Consider the following 17597-nt stretch of genomic DNA (forward strand, 5'->3'; position numbering starts at 1 on the left):
ATGTCCCTGATGCACTTAGGGATGAAAGAATTAAATTTCAAGTCTGTCGCTCTCCAGATTTGCAGGAGAAAGGTATAATGTCAAGTGAATTAAAGAAGATAGATGATTTGAATAATTCAAGAGAGCAATCACAATCTTCAGGACACAGAGAGACATGGCAGTTGCAAAATGAGGATTGGCAGCATAAAATGCAAGGAAGAGGAAAAACAACCCCCAAATATCCATGCTCTGGAAATAGAGGCCCATATAACCAAGAGCTGACTCCGAGTCCTAGTTAGGAAGACAAATGAACAATAACATTTTTAAGTGATTTTAGAAATTAAACTTTCAATTATTATCAACAGCACTCAGTGATTTCCCCTTTGCTAAATATGCATGTCCTACATTTTAGCATGAACTTCTTCCAGAAACCCAAAACGGCACTGCAATAAGACATGCCAAAAAAGATGAGAACCTAAAGGAAGAGAAGCTGGTTAAAGTCTAGTACAGAAAGATCACTCAGACTTGAGAGCAAAACATTTTCTCAGCAAGTATCAGTCATGCAGAAACTCCCCAAGGACTTGATGGTAATGGGGAGTTTTAGCTCCTCAGGCATCTTTTGAGATAGACAGAAAACCGTTTTAAATTTTCTTACCTGGGGGAATTTGCGTTTGATAGATGTCAGTGCTCCCTCGGGGAGTTTGGCAAGCTCTGAATCTCTGACTGCGTGCACTGTCGTGGCTCGAGGCTGATGGGTTAACGCCTCTACCTGGAAGAGGGAAACAAAAAAAAAAAAAAAAAAAAAACTTTAAAGATAATTCACATTACGTTGCAGAAATAAAGTGTCAGGAATAAGAAATTGATCCAGTCTCAGGAATTGGACTGCCATACTCCTTGCTCACGTGCACTCAAAATAGACTGTGCTATTTTCTCCCAAGAGCTCTTATGGGGGCAGCTTACTGCAGGCACATCCATTTCCTAAAAACTAAAGACTAAACTAAAAATTAAAGAAAGGAATGAGGAGCAAATCGCCACATTTTGGCCAGAAACAGCAGTTTGGGTTTTTTTCTTTAATACATGTTTCCATGCTTACATAGCACAGATACACATGCATGCGAAAGTATGCTCAAACCTGAACAATGTGCCCAGTCATTTCTTTCAGAAACATTGTTTTTGATTAAGATGGGCATTTAAAGACGAATACGATCATGCCGCAAAAGCCAATCCAGAAATATTTTGCTTTACAGGGAAAACCTGACACAATATAAACAAAAAAAGGATTCTAAATCCTACTCTGCAAAATGCAGCTGTTTCACTAAAGCACTCTGGAATCCCCCCACTGTATTTTCTACCGATCTCTGAAGTCATTCCAGTTTTTACTTTGTTTTGAAATGCAGAAATCCGATTCCCTGGTGAGATATCTTCACATGCTTAATGAGATGGCCCGCTAGGCGCGGACGGCATCGCTCGGAGCTCAGGCGCAAGCTATAACGTTTAAGTGCTTAGTAACCTCCTGGTGCACGGTTTTGCAAGTTTTAGCAATAGGCAATGTTTACTGGGGTTTAAATCCATACATCGCCTAATTAGAAAGCAAATGCTAGCTAGTGCAGTAGCTGTAATCACTAACGTTAACACACAAAACAAAACTGCTGCTCAGGCTTAGCAGCAACTTATGGACACTTGAAATAAAAACGAACATCACTTTTCACTTTAGTTTTCCAGCAGAAAAAGCAGCAAATAAATTATGATGGAGGTGGGGGAGGAGGGAGATTTTTAAGCATAATTTGTTCCAAAAGCTTATGGTTACAGCAAATTCCAACACAAAGTAATGCTTTCATTAGAAAGCTACAGCTCAGGCCACTTTTTATATAATATATTGCGCATTGGCTAAGCTGTGCCAGCTTCCCAGGCATGCAGTTCTGCTCAGAGAAGAAGAAAATTAATTTAAAAATCACACAGCTCTATGAGCCCACTTGCAACAAGAGTGCGTACTTGGAAGGCAACCTGTGTGCACAACGGACAATTCAGCCAGCCAGAGCATTTAGGTCTCAAAAACCTGCTATTAGTCCATAAAGCCTGTAATATTAACTCTTTGCAACAGCTGGTACTGAAGTGGTTAAATAAACACTAACTGCTATCCATGAAAACCTGTACAGGTAAACTTAAAATAACTGTGTTTTGCAAGACCTGGCCACATGTTCGCTTAACGCCTTCTGTTTATCTCCATCCCTTGTTAGGAGCTTTTGATCCCAGTTTTGGGATCTATAATTTAGCTTCCTTACCTTGGAAGCAGGTTGAAAATTTTCAATTGCTGAACAAATCCCTTCCGTCTCAGACCCTCATCACCCGACGGAGTTTGATTTGTATAAAGAAGAAAAACACTCAAGCTGTCTAACAGCCTTTCCTCCTCTTTTGGTTATATGCAAGGACATAAAATTAACTGTGCCCCAAAGGGCTCGCGAGTCTTTCAGGGAAGATGAGCTTTGTAAAAAGGGAATAAAATTTTAGCTTTATAGCAAAGCCTCAGGGATTTCGTTCTTTCATTTATTTATTTTATTTCAAATTGCGACTTTGCTTGTTCTATCCGAATGGTATCTAGTCACTCGTTTCCACTCCTCAGGATGTCAGTACAGTCCTATTTACAGATCACTCTCAACCTTCTCCTACCTTCGTAATTATTTTTATTGACTGGGCAGCATCAATCCCAGAAGATTATTTTCTTCATTAATAAAACCAAATTTAACACGGAGATCATCCACCAAGTCTGCAGCAGTCTAACATCGCTAAGCCATCTCCATAACACTAACAAACGTCCCAGGAAATAATACTCTTGTTATCTTCTAATTCTTATTCAACCTGACCCTAAAGAAGGAGGAAATTGGACCAAAACCACTAAGTACATAAATAAATAAAAATCACCCCTGGCTCTCCGAGCTCCTTCCCAGACTACCACAATCATCATTTTTTCATGCCAGCACAAACACAGCTACAGCATTTACTCCAGTGCAAGAAAGAGTCAGTGGCCTCTTTCCCACTTCTATCACGATTCTTTTCAAAGCCAAGTCAACATGACATTTTGCTTGAGGCAAAACAGCACATCTTCCATCCTTTGGTTCTCTCATAACATCCTCTCTTTCCTCCTTGCTAAGCAGCCTCTGAATAAGTTCAGCCTCACTGTCCATCACTGGTGTTGGTATTACCTTCTAGGCTTCTCTTACAGTTTTTAATTCACCCATATACCGTCCCTGCTCTTCATCTCTCTCTCAAACAATCCTCCGGCTTTCTTGGAATTCGCTAAAGGCTGGAGCCCATCAGCTCTTCCGCTCTGTCTGCACTCACTGGTCTTCTCTTTTCCCATCTCATTATCTAATGTAGTTTGCTTTTCCCTAGCTGGAATTCTGCAAACCTACATTACGAGGCTGTTTCCACCTTGAAACCAGTCTCTTCCTGTGCCTTAATCCAGCAGTCACGTCCCCGTCATTGCCACCTGTCTCGGAGGTCTGCCCTTTGGTTCCTCATTTATGGCAAGCATCAACAACTTCTCATCTCTCTTCTTTCTCCATCACATCCTCAAAAGCCTGTCTGTCCTTCATTGCCTTTACTTCCATTTCCAGTCACTGGATCTTCTCTAAGAGCTGCATGAAGCAATGCTGTAGATACTATTAATAAACTTGCATGAAGGAGCATATAAAATTTGAGTGTTATATACTCTGCGGGTCTTATAATTGATCACAAATATTACCATAGGTCTTGGTCCTTCCTTCACTGCTGCAGTTCTGTTGATCCTATCCTTAACAAAAAGGAAATAAAACCTATAAACAGACCTATGCTCTTACTACTGTCCCTCTCAGTTAATTCTGACAGATAGGTTTTTCTTTTCTTTTCTTAGTTCAGCATTAAATAGTGACAAAAACACATATGATGGATTGCATTCGATGCATACAATTCACAATCCTAGCTTGAAAGTTCTTTACCAAGGGAAAAAAAAGTGTTGTTATAAATCTTTTAAAGGGGGGGGGGCGAGGGGCGAAGCAATTTATATTCTCATGATCCTTTTTGACTTCATTTTCAACAATCATCCCTGATGCTTCTTCTTACAGCTCTCCAAATTACACAATTGGAAAGTAAAGATCTAGCAAGCGCCTTCTTCCACAAGTTGGTCTAATTACTCCAAATTCCTTTTTGAGCTACATCCAACAAATCACTTTGAGTATTTGCTCAAGTGTGCGAATAGTCCCAATGAAGTAAGCATAACTACTGTTATGCTTAGCCTTAAGCATTTTTGAGCCTTCAAGGAGAACTTACTCGACCAAAACTGGGGCTAGTCTATCATCTGCTGGCCCATAAAAGATATTACTTCTCCACACAAATTCAGCCTCACTTTAACACATTATTGGGCAAGTTCTCTCATAACCAAAGAGCAAAACGCAATTTTGCAAAATTCCAAAATACAGTTTCTGGAGCAGATTATTCCTTTTCAAGCGAATTTTCAAGCCTGCCCAGAGCAGTGGTACGTAGGTTCTGCCTGAATTAGTGATGCAAGTCAACAGAATAGAGCCTATATTCACAGGTCCCTTCTCCCAGACCTTCAAGCAGTGGCACATTCATAAGGAATGTGGCTCTTCCTGGGTGTTCCCTTACCCTTCACATTTATTTTCAGAATATACTGCATTCGGTTTCTCCTCCTTCATAGCTACTATTCCACTCTGGGAATCTTTTATTCTCTCATACATACCTTGCCCTCCCTCATACCAATCCGTTCCTAGTTACTACCCATAAAAAGCAGTAATAACCTTTACGCAGCAAGGATACGTTGCATTTAGGCCCTCGCACTGTCACCCTCCGGACACAATACAGTTTGAGGGAGCAGCAGACACAGAAATGAAAGGATTAGTTTTAACAATAACTTGGGAAGGAGGTTAGAAGCCCAAGGATTAAGTTATATAACTTACTTAGACTCTTCCATTTACCAAAACCCCATTTACGGAAGCCACAATCACTGCCTGCAAAGTAGGTTGATACTTGAGGGCTTTAAGCTTTCATGTTCACTCAAGACACTTGAGCAAGAATTAGCAACCCACAAACAAGCAGAGAGACAGGGGAAAACGGCCAGGCCAAAATCCAGCCTTGTTCCAGTGACAGCAGCATCATGCCTCACAAAATAGAAGTGAGCACTCTGGGAACAGTCAAGATAATTTAAAAGCATTTTACTTCTTTTTTTAACACATGCATAACACCATAACACCAACAGCACCAACGGAGGTGCAAACAGCCCTACACAACCCACTGTGACTCTGAACTGAACACTCAAATGGCCCGGAGGCCCACGTGCCAAAACTGCATCCTACACCCCAAAACATATGCAGAACGAACAGTTCCACACAAGCTATACCTGACAAGAAACTGGGGAGGGCCACGACAAGATAGTAGGAGACACAAGGGACAAGAATAAAGTACATCATAAAAAAAGCGTAGATGCACCAGCAGAGGCATAAGAAGAAGAAATATCAACACTGACATCTGCTGTTAGTTTATGAGACTCAAGCAAAGAGATGGGCAACAAGTCAGATATGCAGATATCAGTAGCATACTCGTATCTCAATCGCCAACGCAAGTAGTGGGACAGTTCGGGCAGACCAATGCTCCGCACACAGGCATTTCACAGCAGTATTTTTGCTAGACTAGGACAGAGGATGAAGCTGCAATTGAAGACGGCAACGCAACATTATCAATGTTGCATGAAGGGCAACCAAACACTTCATGGAACATTTTTTTCCTGGTTTAAACAAGTAGCTCTCAGATACTTCTTCAACTCATTTGCACCTGAAGCAGCAAGCAGACACTTATGTTAATCTCATATATATGTTCTCTGCAGCCATCAGCTTAGAAGGATCTGAAACATGAACTTGTTTGTATCAGAAAAGAACAAAGGCAGGAGACACTGCTAGAAGCAGCGAACGAGTGGGATGAGCAACCAGACAAGCTGCAGATCGATGGTATTTGTGGGAGCAGTGCCAGTGGATGAACGCAGTACACCATGTACTCTTGAAAGTTGTTCTAACCACCACCTTCTGCAATCTTTCATGTGCCAAGTTAACCCTGTGACTGAGGACACCCAGCACTTATGCCATGCACAGAGAAGAATCCAAACTTGTCTCTTTACGTACATATGTATATACACACACACAAAATATAATATGTGTATATATACTTATATATACACATATATACACATATAATTTGTACATATGTATATATGCATGTATACAAAAAAGTAAGACTGGGCTTGCTACCTTTTGTAATTAAGTCAGTGGGAGTCATGCCACTAGCTCTCCTAAGAGGACCGAGTCTGCATTTTGTAGCAGTGCAACAAACAGTGCCATTGCAGCAGTGAATGTAATTAAGGCACAGAAGAGGGAAAAAGGTTTTAGCTGAGGGGAGGGAATTAATAACAGTCCTACCTAGTGTGTTTAAGCTTCATTCCTTATTTATACGTGGCTATAGAAAAGATTGGAAGTTGCATGCATGCTTCGTTCCCTTAATCCAACAGTATAGTCAAAACAAAACATACCAAAAAATATACACGCACACACACACACACATATATATATAAATTATATAAAAAATATATATATATACACACACACACACAAACACACATCAAATCCATCCAAGTTGTCTGAAGAGCACCTACAAGTGCAATGCTACTGATAGGCACACAGCACACATGTTACGCTGAAATTATGCTTGAATTTCAACTATGGAAGAAGATGTAACAGACCATGGTGACCTGCTGGAAGACTTTCCAAAAACAGAGAGATCTGATCGCCTTCACTCGGCTTCACACCACAAGAACACCCAAATGACAGACCCATCTGGAATGCCAGCGACCTCGTACTGACTCTTCCCCCATACGTCCGTTTTGTCATCTCTGCTGGGCTTTCAAAGCCCTGCTTCTCACTGTCCACTTGTCTCCAGGCCTTTCCATGGTGGGAGAGATCACACTGCTCTCTTTCAACTTCCTTGTGCTTTATTTTCTATGCATGTACCCCAGGGCCAAGCAAAGTGCTTACCGGAGACAATTTTTGCTCAGCAAAATTCCCCTGCCTTTCCATTTGCACTGTGTCAGCGGAGATGCTGCTCCACATTAAAAATGTTGACACCTGCATTAAAAATCTCTTATTTAATGGCACTTGTCAAAAAGAAAACTTATAATCAACAAAAAAAGGAGTCTCTTTTGCTGAAAGCTCACGTGTAAATTTTGAAAGGTTGTGGGGGGGGGGCAGGATTAACTGTTGCCATTCACAAGGCAGCCCAGTTTGATGCAGCATTTCTTAAAAAGGGAGAAGAAAAAGAGGGGAAGGCAAGGGAAACACAAGAGGTCCTGAAGAAGGGATCCAAAGCTGTATCAAGAGTTAATTGATAGAGAGGCAATAGCAGCAGTTTTATCAACAGGAAATTTAGCTGGAAGGAGGAGGGAGACAAAATAGCTTAAGGAATGACAGGTTGACGAATGAAATCGCCTATCTGAAACCCAGCAGGTCACAGCTTCTATCATGATCCATCAGTGATCCTAATACTCTTTAAAGTGCAAAAAGCATTTGGCTAAGGAGATAAGTCTCTCTGCTCTTTTGTGTGTGGCAAACGCAAAGCCAAATGACTTGCTCGCATAATACAAATGCCAAAGAAATTAATGCCAGGACTCGTTAAAACTGCACCTGCGGTTTTGCCAGCCAGTGACAAGACCACTAACCTCTACCACAATAATTCTCATTTATGAATGCTATTTTACTTTCATCAGCTAGTTAAATTTGGGGGCAAATCATATTTGGTGTAAATAAAAGAATTTGAAAAATATACAGTATTCAACAAATCCACAAGTAAGGAAGCCCCTAGGAAACCGAGGTGCAGAAAGCCCGGACCAAGGACTTCATTACAGCTAAGAACATGCAGCGCAGGCCTAGAAATCAGGACACCAGCTCCTAATTTCAGTCTAATTCAGCTGTGCAAACATGAACACATTTCTCAGATCTTCCTCTGTCTCACTTCTCGGCTTGTAAATACTGCTATCCCATGTTTACAGCTTCACACCTAAGATGCTAGGAAAATAATAATTTTTAGTCATGTATTACCAAGACAGGCTGCGGAGAGATGGGAAGAAAAACCCACCCCCTTCCAGCACCACATCTTCCAGCCTCCTGCTCAATACTTCGGTGACTTCTTGGACCTCCTCCCCCTCATCTTTCCATAGATAGAGCTGTGCACAGAGCGCCTCTCCGAGGTGTCACTATCCTGAATTAACCTGAAAACAATTTTTCCACCAACTTGAAGCTTTACCAACAGAAGAGTTCACCTTTTGAAAAAAATTATATGCAGCTAATTGGCAAAAAGATCCACACGCTTAAAAAAAAACAAAACAAAAAAACCCCACAACGTAACCCAGCGTTTACAGAATAGAATTTGCCCCGTTCGTACTGCTGTTGTCAAGTGCGCACTGATATTCAGCTAGCTTTGGTATTGTCCAAAAGCCTGACGAGTATAATCCTGATATTGATGTTTCCTTTGAGGTTTATTCAATGATTAAACATTTCTAACAGCTAGTATTACATTTCGAAAGGACAGTGCTCTAAACCCCCTAGGAAATCATAAGCCATTTACAGATTATTCTTGGTCTTCAAGTTTTTAGAGAGAAAAAAGCCATGCACATTTAATCATGTTAACATTAACGAGATGAAAAGCTAAATGTCTAAAACTACTTATAATATCCATTATTGCTTGAATGCAAAGTGTGATTTCTTGCACAGCAAGAAATCTGGTCTGCTGCAGCGCTGGCCTGATAAGGATTCTTTTTCCATAATTTATCACTTGTGCTGCCATGCATTAAAAGAAAGTGTTAATGCACAAATGCTTTTCTGCACCCGTTTTGCTATGCAGTTTCCAAAAATGACTAGCTATAATCCCTATTAATAAGAAGGGATATTCCGGTTAACCAAAAGCAGAAAGGATCCTCAAGGAACCAAAGCATTTTTGCAACTTTCCGAATAAAGTATTTTTGAAAGCCAACTGGTTTGCCAGTAAGACATTGCAGTCAGCAGTTTTCTGAAGCAGGTGGCCACAGATAAGTCCAACTATAAGCTAAATAAAACCTCCAGCTTTTAAAAGTAGTGTCACTGTCTCCCCTAAGAACTGCCAGGTATTCTGTCATCTCAAATACTGCAGCCTTACTTCAGGAACCCTCTTAGGATGATCTCAGTCTTGACTTAAATAAAAAAGCCAATAACCCAGGAGGTTCTACTTCATCCAAATATTTGAGGGAAAGGAGGAGTATATAAGGAACTTTTTGGCAGAAGATCATTCTGCAAGATGACTCTACTTTTTTTCTCCTCCCTTCTCCTTTCTCCGCACCGTAGAGCTTCCTTCCAACAGCACAGCAAGCAAAAACACCCATCTCAACAGAGGCATGGAGCATCCCCTAACCCATCTGGAAGAACCTGTTTTGCTCCCCAGCTTCATCAGCTCCTTGCATTGGACTTCTTAGGTCACACAACAATACAAAGAAATGAACATCACACCTTGTTTTTCATAAGTGCATCTGTGGCAAACGACACCAACAAATTAAAAGATTCTGCCCAAAATGGGTAAGTTTTAGTCTCTAGACAATAGCGCTATTGCCAGCTGTATTTCAAGTGGGAGGGAATTATCTAATAGAGTCGGTGTCTTAAAAAAAAATAAAATAAAATACATGGAAAGCCCACAGAGAAGTCTTAACAACAACTGATACCACAACTGGAATTGCCCATCTGTAGGGTCAGCAGTGGCAAGCAGCTGGCAGTGTCCCTCCAGAAAGGCTTCCAGCAAGTAGATCGATTTTCCCCTCACATAACCAGCTTGGTAACTTTTCCAGGAACACCACCAGGCAGGAAGGCTTTAGAGTTTCTAATTTGTTCTTCTCCCGCTGAACTGACAGACCTCTGAAACAGATGCCAATGAGTCAATCTGAGGAACAAAACAGTTTGAACCACAAGTTTAGCCTTGGGAACATGCATACATGCTTAAAAACTAACCAAGCATCTTGTCTCAAACCCTTCATGTTTCAGGACTTCTCTTCTGAAAGCAGAGATGACAGATAGTCATCTCCTGGGCGTATGATAGCTAGCATTTTAGAAGTTCTGAGATAAAGGCAATAAACAGAAATAGATTAACTACAAGATTCTTATATTTAGTTAGGGCCGACAGTACAGAACAACATGGGAGGTTTTGGAGGGAGGTTGAAGAAGAAGGTGCCGTGGGTTGGCCAAACTACCCATAATTGATTCCCGCGAGCATCTAGAAGCCTCCACTTACTTTACTTTCTGGAACAAAACTATAGCAGGCTTTTAAAGGTTTATAACAGATGTTACAGAATGGGAATAAACAAATCTTTTTAAAAGGAAAAATGTCATTTTACTAATGCCCTCTGCAAAGAACGGCTACAGTAATCTTGGCAATCTTTACAAAACCTCCCCCTTGTTTTCGAAAGACAGCCAGAGCATTAAGATTCGTTCAACAAATGGCAGCATGAGTCAGTGGGTCTGGGAGCTGTGGGTAGGAAGGAGTAGATGACGTCCACAGAGTCACAAAAGTCTTCAAATGATTCATGTCATAACATGGATCTAGAAAAGTGACTTATAGCTTAGATATAAACTTTATCGGTATTTCTGCATTCGTGCCTAGGAACTTACCGGCAAATTTGGCACCATTGCAGCAAACATGTCCCAGCCTATCCGGGGAATCGACCTCTCTCCCTTCTCACCAGATAAATAGTTGAGCCAGTTACACCAAAAATGGCACTACTCATGGCGTGGGGAGGTAGAGGTTAGACCATACATTCCATTATCATTCAAAATTCTTTCAGAAAGTAGAACAGCTCTGTTGTTTTAACCTTGGCTTTGCAAAATTCCAGAAGCTTGACAGGCAAGCTTCAGATCACAAGGGTTGAAAGAAAGCAGGAAAACGCTTCTATGTGTCAAAACTGACAAAACCTTACTCACACGCTCAAAGACCTCATACGAGTACAAATAGTCACAAAAGATCTCAGCTTTGTTCCTGTCCAACCATGTCATTTTACCCTTAATGAGGTATCCCAAAGAGGTATCCCAAAAAGAATCTGTGAGCACGCCTAGCAGCAAGAATAGCCCACATTCTCCAAATGTAGTCCCAAGCCACAAAAAATCCTAAGCCAGAAGTAGCAGACATCTTGAGAAAAATATCCTTAAATACTATCCATATATAACTCAAGGAGCGCAGTGCAATCTCTAGTCAAGACCATCTTTGTCTTCTGCTTTCACATGCCAGTACTCCAGCAAGTATCACCAAAATTGCCTCCTGTACTTGGCTGCAGTCATCACAGAACGGTATACAATTTATTTTAGAGTCACTGGCCAAGTGAAAAGTGAGCTGTGAATACACGTTAAAAAGGTCCAGCGACTTGGCCGTTGTTATAAGAAAACTTTCTAATTCTCCCAAAGAAAAAGAAAAAGCCCACAGATGGTGGGTCAGTTCCTTGTCTCGCAGAATACAAGAGAGTTGTGCCACAAATACTTTACAATACGGACACAAGCCTGCAAATCACCTGCCAGAGACTACTAGTTTTCTCACATTCCAACGATAATCTTGTGCCCCAGTTACAGAAGACTGAATTCCCTATTATAGGCACATCTAGCGATCAAGGGGGAGAAGTAAAGTGGCAGGCGAGAGCCTCTTACACACCAGTAACACTCAACGTCTGGATCATGCCACTTCCAAAAATACCACCTTTTGCAAACTGCCCAGTCCTGAATCAGCTGTCTAGTGGAAAACAGCCATGTGCTCCTCCTTCCTCTACTTCTTGATCCGTATAACAAGAATTTCATCCTGTACTACTAATACCAACTCTGACATTTGCTTTATTCAGAGGTACACAATTTCTGGGTATAAACAGATACGCATTAAATATTTAGTTTTCAGCTCAGAAAGTAGAAAGGGGCCTGAACAACAATCTCAACATTTCAGAAGCCTTCTAATTTTAAACACAAAAGCCAAACAAGTCATCCATACTTATGACACAGAACTACCATTTCAGTTGTTCAACTAGGTCCGAGAAGCAAAAAATGAACAGGGGAGAGAGACTAAACACAGATAAATACTACAGTTTTGAAATAAAAAGTTGCTGTAATACCTTTTAATAATTCAATCACACAATCCCTGAGCAACCTGATGTAGCTTTGAAGTCCACTCTGCTTTGAGGAGCAGGTCAGACTAGACACCTCTGGGGCAGAGTTTAGCCCCTGCTAAGCTCAGTCTGTGATTTTAAATTTCTTCAAACCACTATTTAGTCCACAGTAGAGGCCATATGCCTCACAATGAGGGAAAAACACACAAAAGACCACACACACACACACACCACAGAACAACATTGTGCAGGGCTTTTTGGCTTGATTGTGTGGGGTTTTTGTGCCTTTTTTTTTTCCCCTCCTTCTTATAAAAGAGTCCGATAATCCTATTTTTATAATACCATTAAAGTTTCCAGGTAGAAGTGGCTTTCCAGCTTTTAAACTTGTGGAAGTCCTTAACTAAGACTACTACCTGATCAGCGAAAGATTTGATAACCTCATTTTGCTTGTTTAGTGTGGGGCCAATGCCAATTTCTAAGCTGAACATTTAAGTTTTGAGGTTTGCTCTTACCACTCCAATTAAGTCTCCTCGGCCATATTCACCAGTCAGGTGCTTTTTTCCATCATCCATCCGTATGACAGAGCGAAGTCGACCATTCAACACAATGTATGTGCAGTCTGACTTGTCACCCTGCCTGCAGAAAGCACCATCAATAACAAGCATTAAGGAAGCATCTTTGCTCAGCAAATGCATCTAGAATCATTAAATAAGTTCATCATCTTTCCCTTATTGGCTTAGAGGTCACAGGAAAGTGTTTAATCAATAGTTAAACATAACAAACAAATAAGAAACTGAATAGGCTTCTGTTAAAAGGTGACTTGGAATTATATTTAATCTTTAAACGTACAAGCTGTGAACAAGAGGTTAATGTTAGGTCTGGAAGCTGACGACCAGAATGTAAATGTCTTCTAGAAGAGACAACAAGCTCATTATTAGTTACAGTAGGAGCTTGTTATCACTGCAAGATTGAAATGAAAGAGTAGAAGAATTCTGCAGGCTGAAAAGGAAAAATCACTAAGTGACTCAAGATTTGGAATTCCCTTCTGGTGCACAACTTCAGTCTATAAGGAAGTTTTTGCCATATAAAGCTTGCATGATAGCGTTGTTTGGCATGCAGATTTCCAGCAAAACATAGCACACAGACCAAGTGCAATGCTTCTGGTACTGGAGTTAAGATTAACACAAGGAATTCCAAAAGATGTTGACAAGACCTTAACAACTATGACTGTTTTGATGCAAAGTAATCCAAGACTTTCATTAGCATTAGCACTGCAGAAGTAGTAAATTAAACCTTTATTTTCCCCCCATTGCAACCATATCATGACTCAAATGCATCCTGGTACAAAATCCATAAAACTAAAGCTTTCCAAAGAAAACTTGAACTTAACAAGGATAATCAAGGATAACAGTGCACATTTTCAAGTTACTGCTGAACAAACCTATTGAATTCACTTTCAGTTTTGTTTTTGCCTTTTATTTTATAAAGGCTGAAAAACTCCTTGAGCAATAATCTTCACGCCCTTGATAACGCAGAAACTATCACGAGAACATACAACTGTCTAGTGTCTTAATTATCAGTTATGCCACTTTAAAAGCTTTCCAAGACACTGTAAAGTATGAGGAATAGCATGAAAGAATTTTAATAACAGCTGTAGACAAGAGACAAGATGTTGAAGGGTACTGCAGAAAAATCTTGAATAGGTAGACAGACAAACCCCATGGAATGGTTGGTAAATTCAGCCCAGTGAGTGTTTTACTCTATCTGACACAAAAGGGAGCACAGTTCTTCAGCTTTGAAAACTTAAATTTTCAACAGACAAAGAATTTTGTCTACATCTCACCTGTAAACAGCTCGTCCAGCCTCGACCTCCATCCAATCCAGGGCAAAGTCAATCTGCCTAACGAATGAGGACATTCTCTTTACCACAGTGTGGGCTACACCCAGAACTACACTGGGCTGCTCCCGCATTATCCTAGAAGACAAAAAAAAAATGTTATTCAAGTACCTTGCCAAGCAGGAAGAGGCAGACACAAACACCTTCCCCAAAACACAATGCAGCTGTTGCCTTTGCAACCGGGCAGCTAAATATGCCTTAGTTTCAAAAATTATTACGTGCTCATGCACATGCTCTCCAACATTGACTGCCACACGACATCCATGGCAATGAGACAAAGTATGGGGTGGCCAGCCTTCCAGTCTAGCCCCAATCAAATGCCACTCGCAAGCTGATGCTGTCCTGCTGGCAGTAGGACTACGCAAGTAGGATGCTTCTCGTCTTGCCGCCTGGCCCAGTTCCCTTCTTTAATTGAGCAGCTGGATGGATGGGAGCCGTGCTAGCGCTTGTTTATGAACCACCCTCCAAATTTCCCATTCAAAGCCTCTTACACTCAGGAAAACGTTGGTATTGTCTGGAAGACTGGCCCTCCCTGCCATTCTGCTCCTCTCGGTCTCTCACACATGCACATGTTCTGACAGTTTCACCTACATTTTTTCAGGGCAGAACCTTAAAAAAAATAAGAGCTTCAAACTTAACATGTTAAGAGACCTGCTCAGTATTCCAAACCTTCCTTTTTCCCTGTTACAAAGATCACAAAGAATTGAAACATCTTCTAATAAAGCTTCTGATCTTCACACAGAATCTTTGGGTGATGCTTAAAGGCCTATAGACCTACAGATCTTTCTAGGTCTATAAAGATATCAGATACTCTTCCCAAACTGAAAAATGTTGAGATTGTTACAGATTTTGGCTGTCAGTGGTAATTACAACCTATACACTTTGACTGCTAGACCTGAGGAAAATCATTCTCATAGATACCTGATAACTGCTAATGGGTCTCTTATTTCTCATTCTTTACAGCCCAGGGATCACTGCATCCTGTCAGCTTTGCTCATGTAAGTACTCAAATTCTTACCAAAGTAAAGTACTACTCAGTACTGATCACTTTTTATCACCAGACGGTAAGCCTTTTAGTGCAGGGATCTTCCCTGTTCCTGTGCTGCATCAAGAGCAGCTGAGTTCTGGCTGGAGCACAGCAGACTACCATAAAATAGATATTTCACAAGAGGTGGCACAATTCAGAAAGAAGGGAGCAGATAAGTGTATGCGGATCCAGTGCATGAAGCGTATGCAGATACAGATGATAGAGCTATAAATTAAAGATACATTAAAGCCATACATGGGCAGAAACAAAAAAAAGAAAAAATATAAATACACAGTATATTTTCTGAATCGATGTTTCCTTTACAATGAAGGAACCCGACTGCTGAAAGGCAATCTACTTAGGAGACCCTGCCTACGTGGGAATTCTCACCAAGTGCAAGTCCTGTGAGCTTCATATTTAACTTCCTCACCCTAAGGAACAGAAAGGAGGGGAGAAAGGCATGGAAAGAGCATTGTCCAGGTCTGTCCCCCAGCTGGAATACAGTTCTTTGTGGACCACAGGAACCTGGCAGCATTTAAAGAAAGTCTGAATAGCAATATACAATCTGAGAATGTGATGTCGAAAACAAACTCACCAGGAGCTGCTCTTTACTGTCTGGATGAAGCACAGAAATTGCCCTACGGTTTCTAAATATCAATTCTGTCATTCCTTAGTTCTAGAGCTGCAGCCAGAGACCCAGAACTGACAGCGACTGTCAAGTGCGGCCCCCAGGGTACTGTAGGGAGCCGTCATGTTAATCACACTTGACTATTCAACTCCCCTTTACCTAGCGCCTCAAACTACTTCTTTTTGCAATAACAAACCTTAACATTTCTTCAGCTGAAATCCCTGAATTTGAAATGGAACTGACTTGTAGGAGTATGTCCCTATTCCATATTGAACTCCTCACTCTCGTATCCCTGCACTCTTATGTGCTACTACATAAGTTAAACTGAATATCAGCTCTTACATCTGGCACTATTTAAAATCCAGCCATCAAAAACAGAGGATGGCAAGACAGCTTTCTCCTCCTGCCCCTTTTATCTTGCCCTGAGGTTTCCATGCCTTCCAGCATCTCCTACCCGAGATGCCTGCAGATCACCTTGATTTCAATCAGCTGTTATTGCACTAATAAACAACATGTTATCTTATAGAAACTTTATCACACTAATATGACTTGGGGCAGAGGATGAAGGAGCTGGGAAAGACACAGACTAAACAATAAACAAATAAAGCAATCTCCCCCCTTGCACGCACACACACACACACACACACACACACACACAGTCCCATCCTCTTCTCAGCTGCTCTACATGTTAAATAAATCCCCTGAAAACTCCTGAATGGTTTAGATCATTATTTTTACTTCACCAGCTTATTTAGCCCTCAAAGTCTCCTCCCACACAGGCTCTCTGCTGTGATCAATAAAAGCCCTTTACTCCTTTTCCTCCCTCAAGATATGTATCTTAATACCCATGCATTCTAAAGGTAAGCTAGTAACAGGCTCCTTTTAGTTCAGTCTGGAGCTCTTTGTTATTTCACTGAATACACAGCTTTCAGAGGTGCATTAGCATGCAAGGTAAAAACCCACCCTTATGCACAGGAAGAAAAAAAGCAGATTTTTTCCCCCATTATCAGCTAAGTTTCCTTCCTTTCACCGGGGCATTTTCGTCTTTGCTCTTCTGCTAGTCACATGCATGGCACTGGGAGAACTAAAAGGTGAAGCTTGTACTCCAGAAAACTGCTTTTGAAGGTGTCCTCAGGATTCTTTATTAGAAAGCCAACCAACTATAGCTATGAAAGGGCTAAACCAGTGTCTACGGAAGCCTGGGACTTAGGCAGATATTCCTGTGGATGTAATTTAACTTGGCTGGCAATACAAAATAAAATCAAGGCATTTCTGCTTCTCCGGCAGGCGCACATGATTAGATTCTAAACTGTGAAGTTTCTTGAAGCAGAAAATGTGACAGAGCCCTGCTCCCTAGCACTGCAGAAGCTGAACATATTCCCTCAAGGGATTCTGGTGACAACTTGATTACACTATTCGTCAGGAGACACCAACAGTTGCAGCGTAGGCACTGCACACTTAGTACATCACTTCAGCAAAATAGCAAGGCATTTAAGGTATATACTATATAATTAGCTTGTGTCACCCCTATACTTAAACTCTACATTTACAGAGAGCTATTTAACCATCTTAGTACTATGTAAAAGGCTCTTGCCCCAAAGTTTCAGTCAAAAGGTTTTAATCTGTTGTCCAACATCCAACATGTAATTCCAAACCCTGGGCTGTTCCTGTTACTGTGTTCTTTGCCTACCAGTAACCATGTTCTTTCTGCTTTGCCTTCTCATTAATAATTGAGTAATACACATACAGTGTTCTGGGGCAGCTCAAAGAGAAAAAATAATAACAATAATAAATTTGACAAGAAGAAAGACAGGAATACTGGAGAAGTACAGAGATTATGGTCAAATTTCTCCTGGTCAGTAATTAGGTTAAGAAC

General features: G+C 40.9%; 1 protein-coding gene across 2 annotated transcripts in view; it reads right to left on the bottom strand.

The window, feature by feature from the left end:
* The window catches only part of PNPLA7 (patatin like phospholipase domain containing 7), a 129250-nt gene that overhangs the window by 77433 nt on the left and 34220 nt on the right, over nucleotides 1-17597 (bottom strand). For both annotated transcript variants that reach the window (XM_067308809.1, XM_067308810.1), the window contains exons 18-20: nucleotides 14013-14144; nucleotides 12682-12805; nucleotides 635-748 (exon numbers count right to left, since the gene is read on the bottom strand). In XM_067308809.1, coding sequence (XP_067164910.1) covers nucleotides 635-748; nucleotides 12682-12805; nucleotides 14013-14144 — 370 coding nt within the window. The remainder of the gene's footprint in view (nucleotides 1-634; nucleotides 749-12681; nucleotides 12806-14012; nucleotides 14145-17597) is intronic.

This window comes from Apteryx mantelli, chromosome 21 (genome assembly GCF_036417845.1).
Source record: "Apteryx mantelli isolate bAptMan1 chromosome 21, bAptMan1.hap1, whole genome shotgun sequence".
NCBI lineage: Eukaryota > Metazoa > Chordata > Aves > Apterygiformes > Apterygidae > Apteryx > Apteryx mantelli.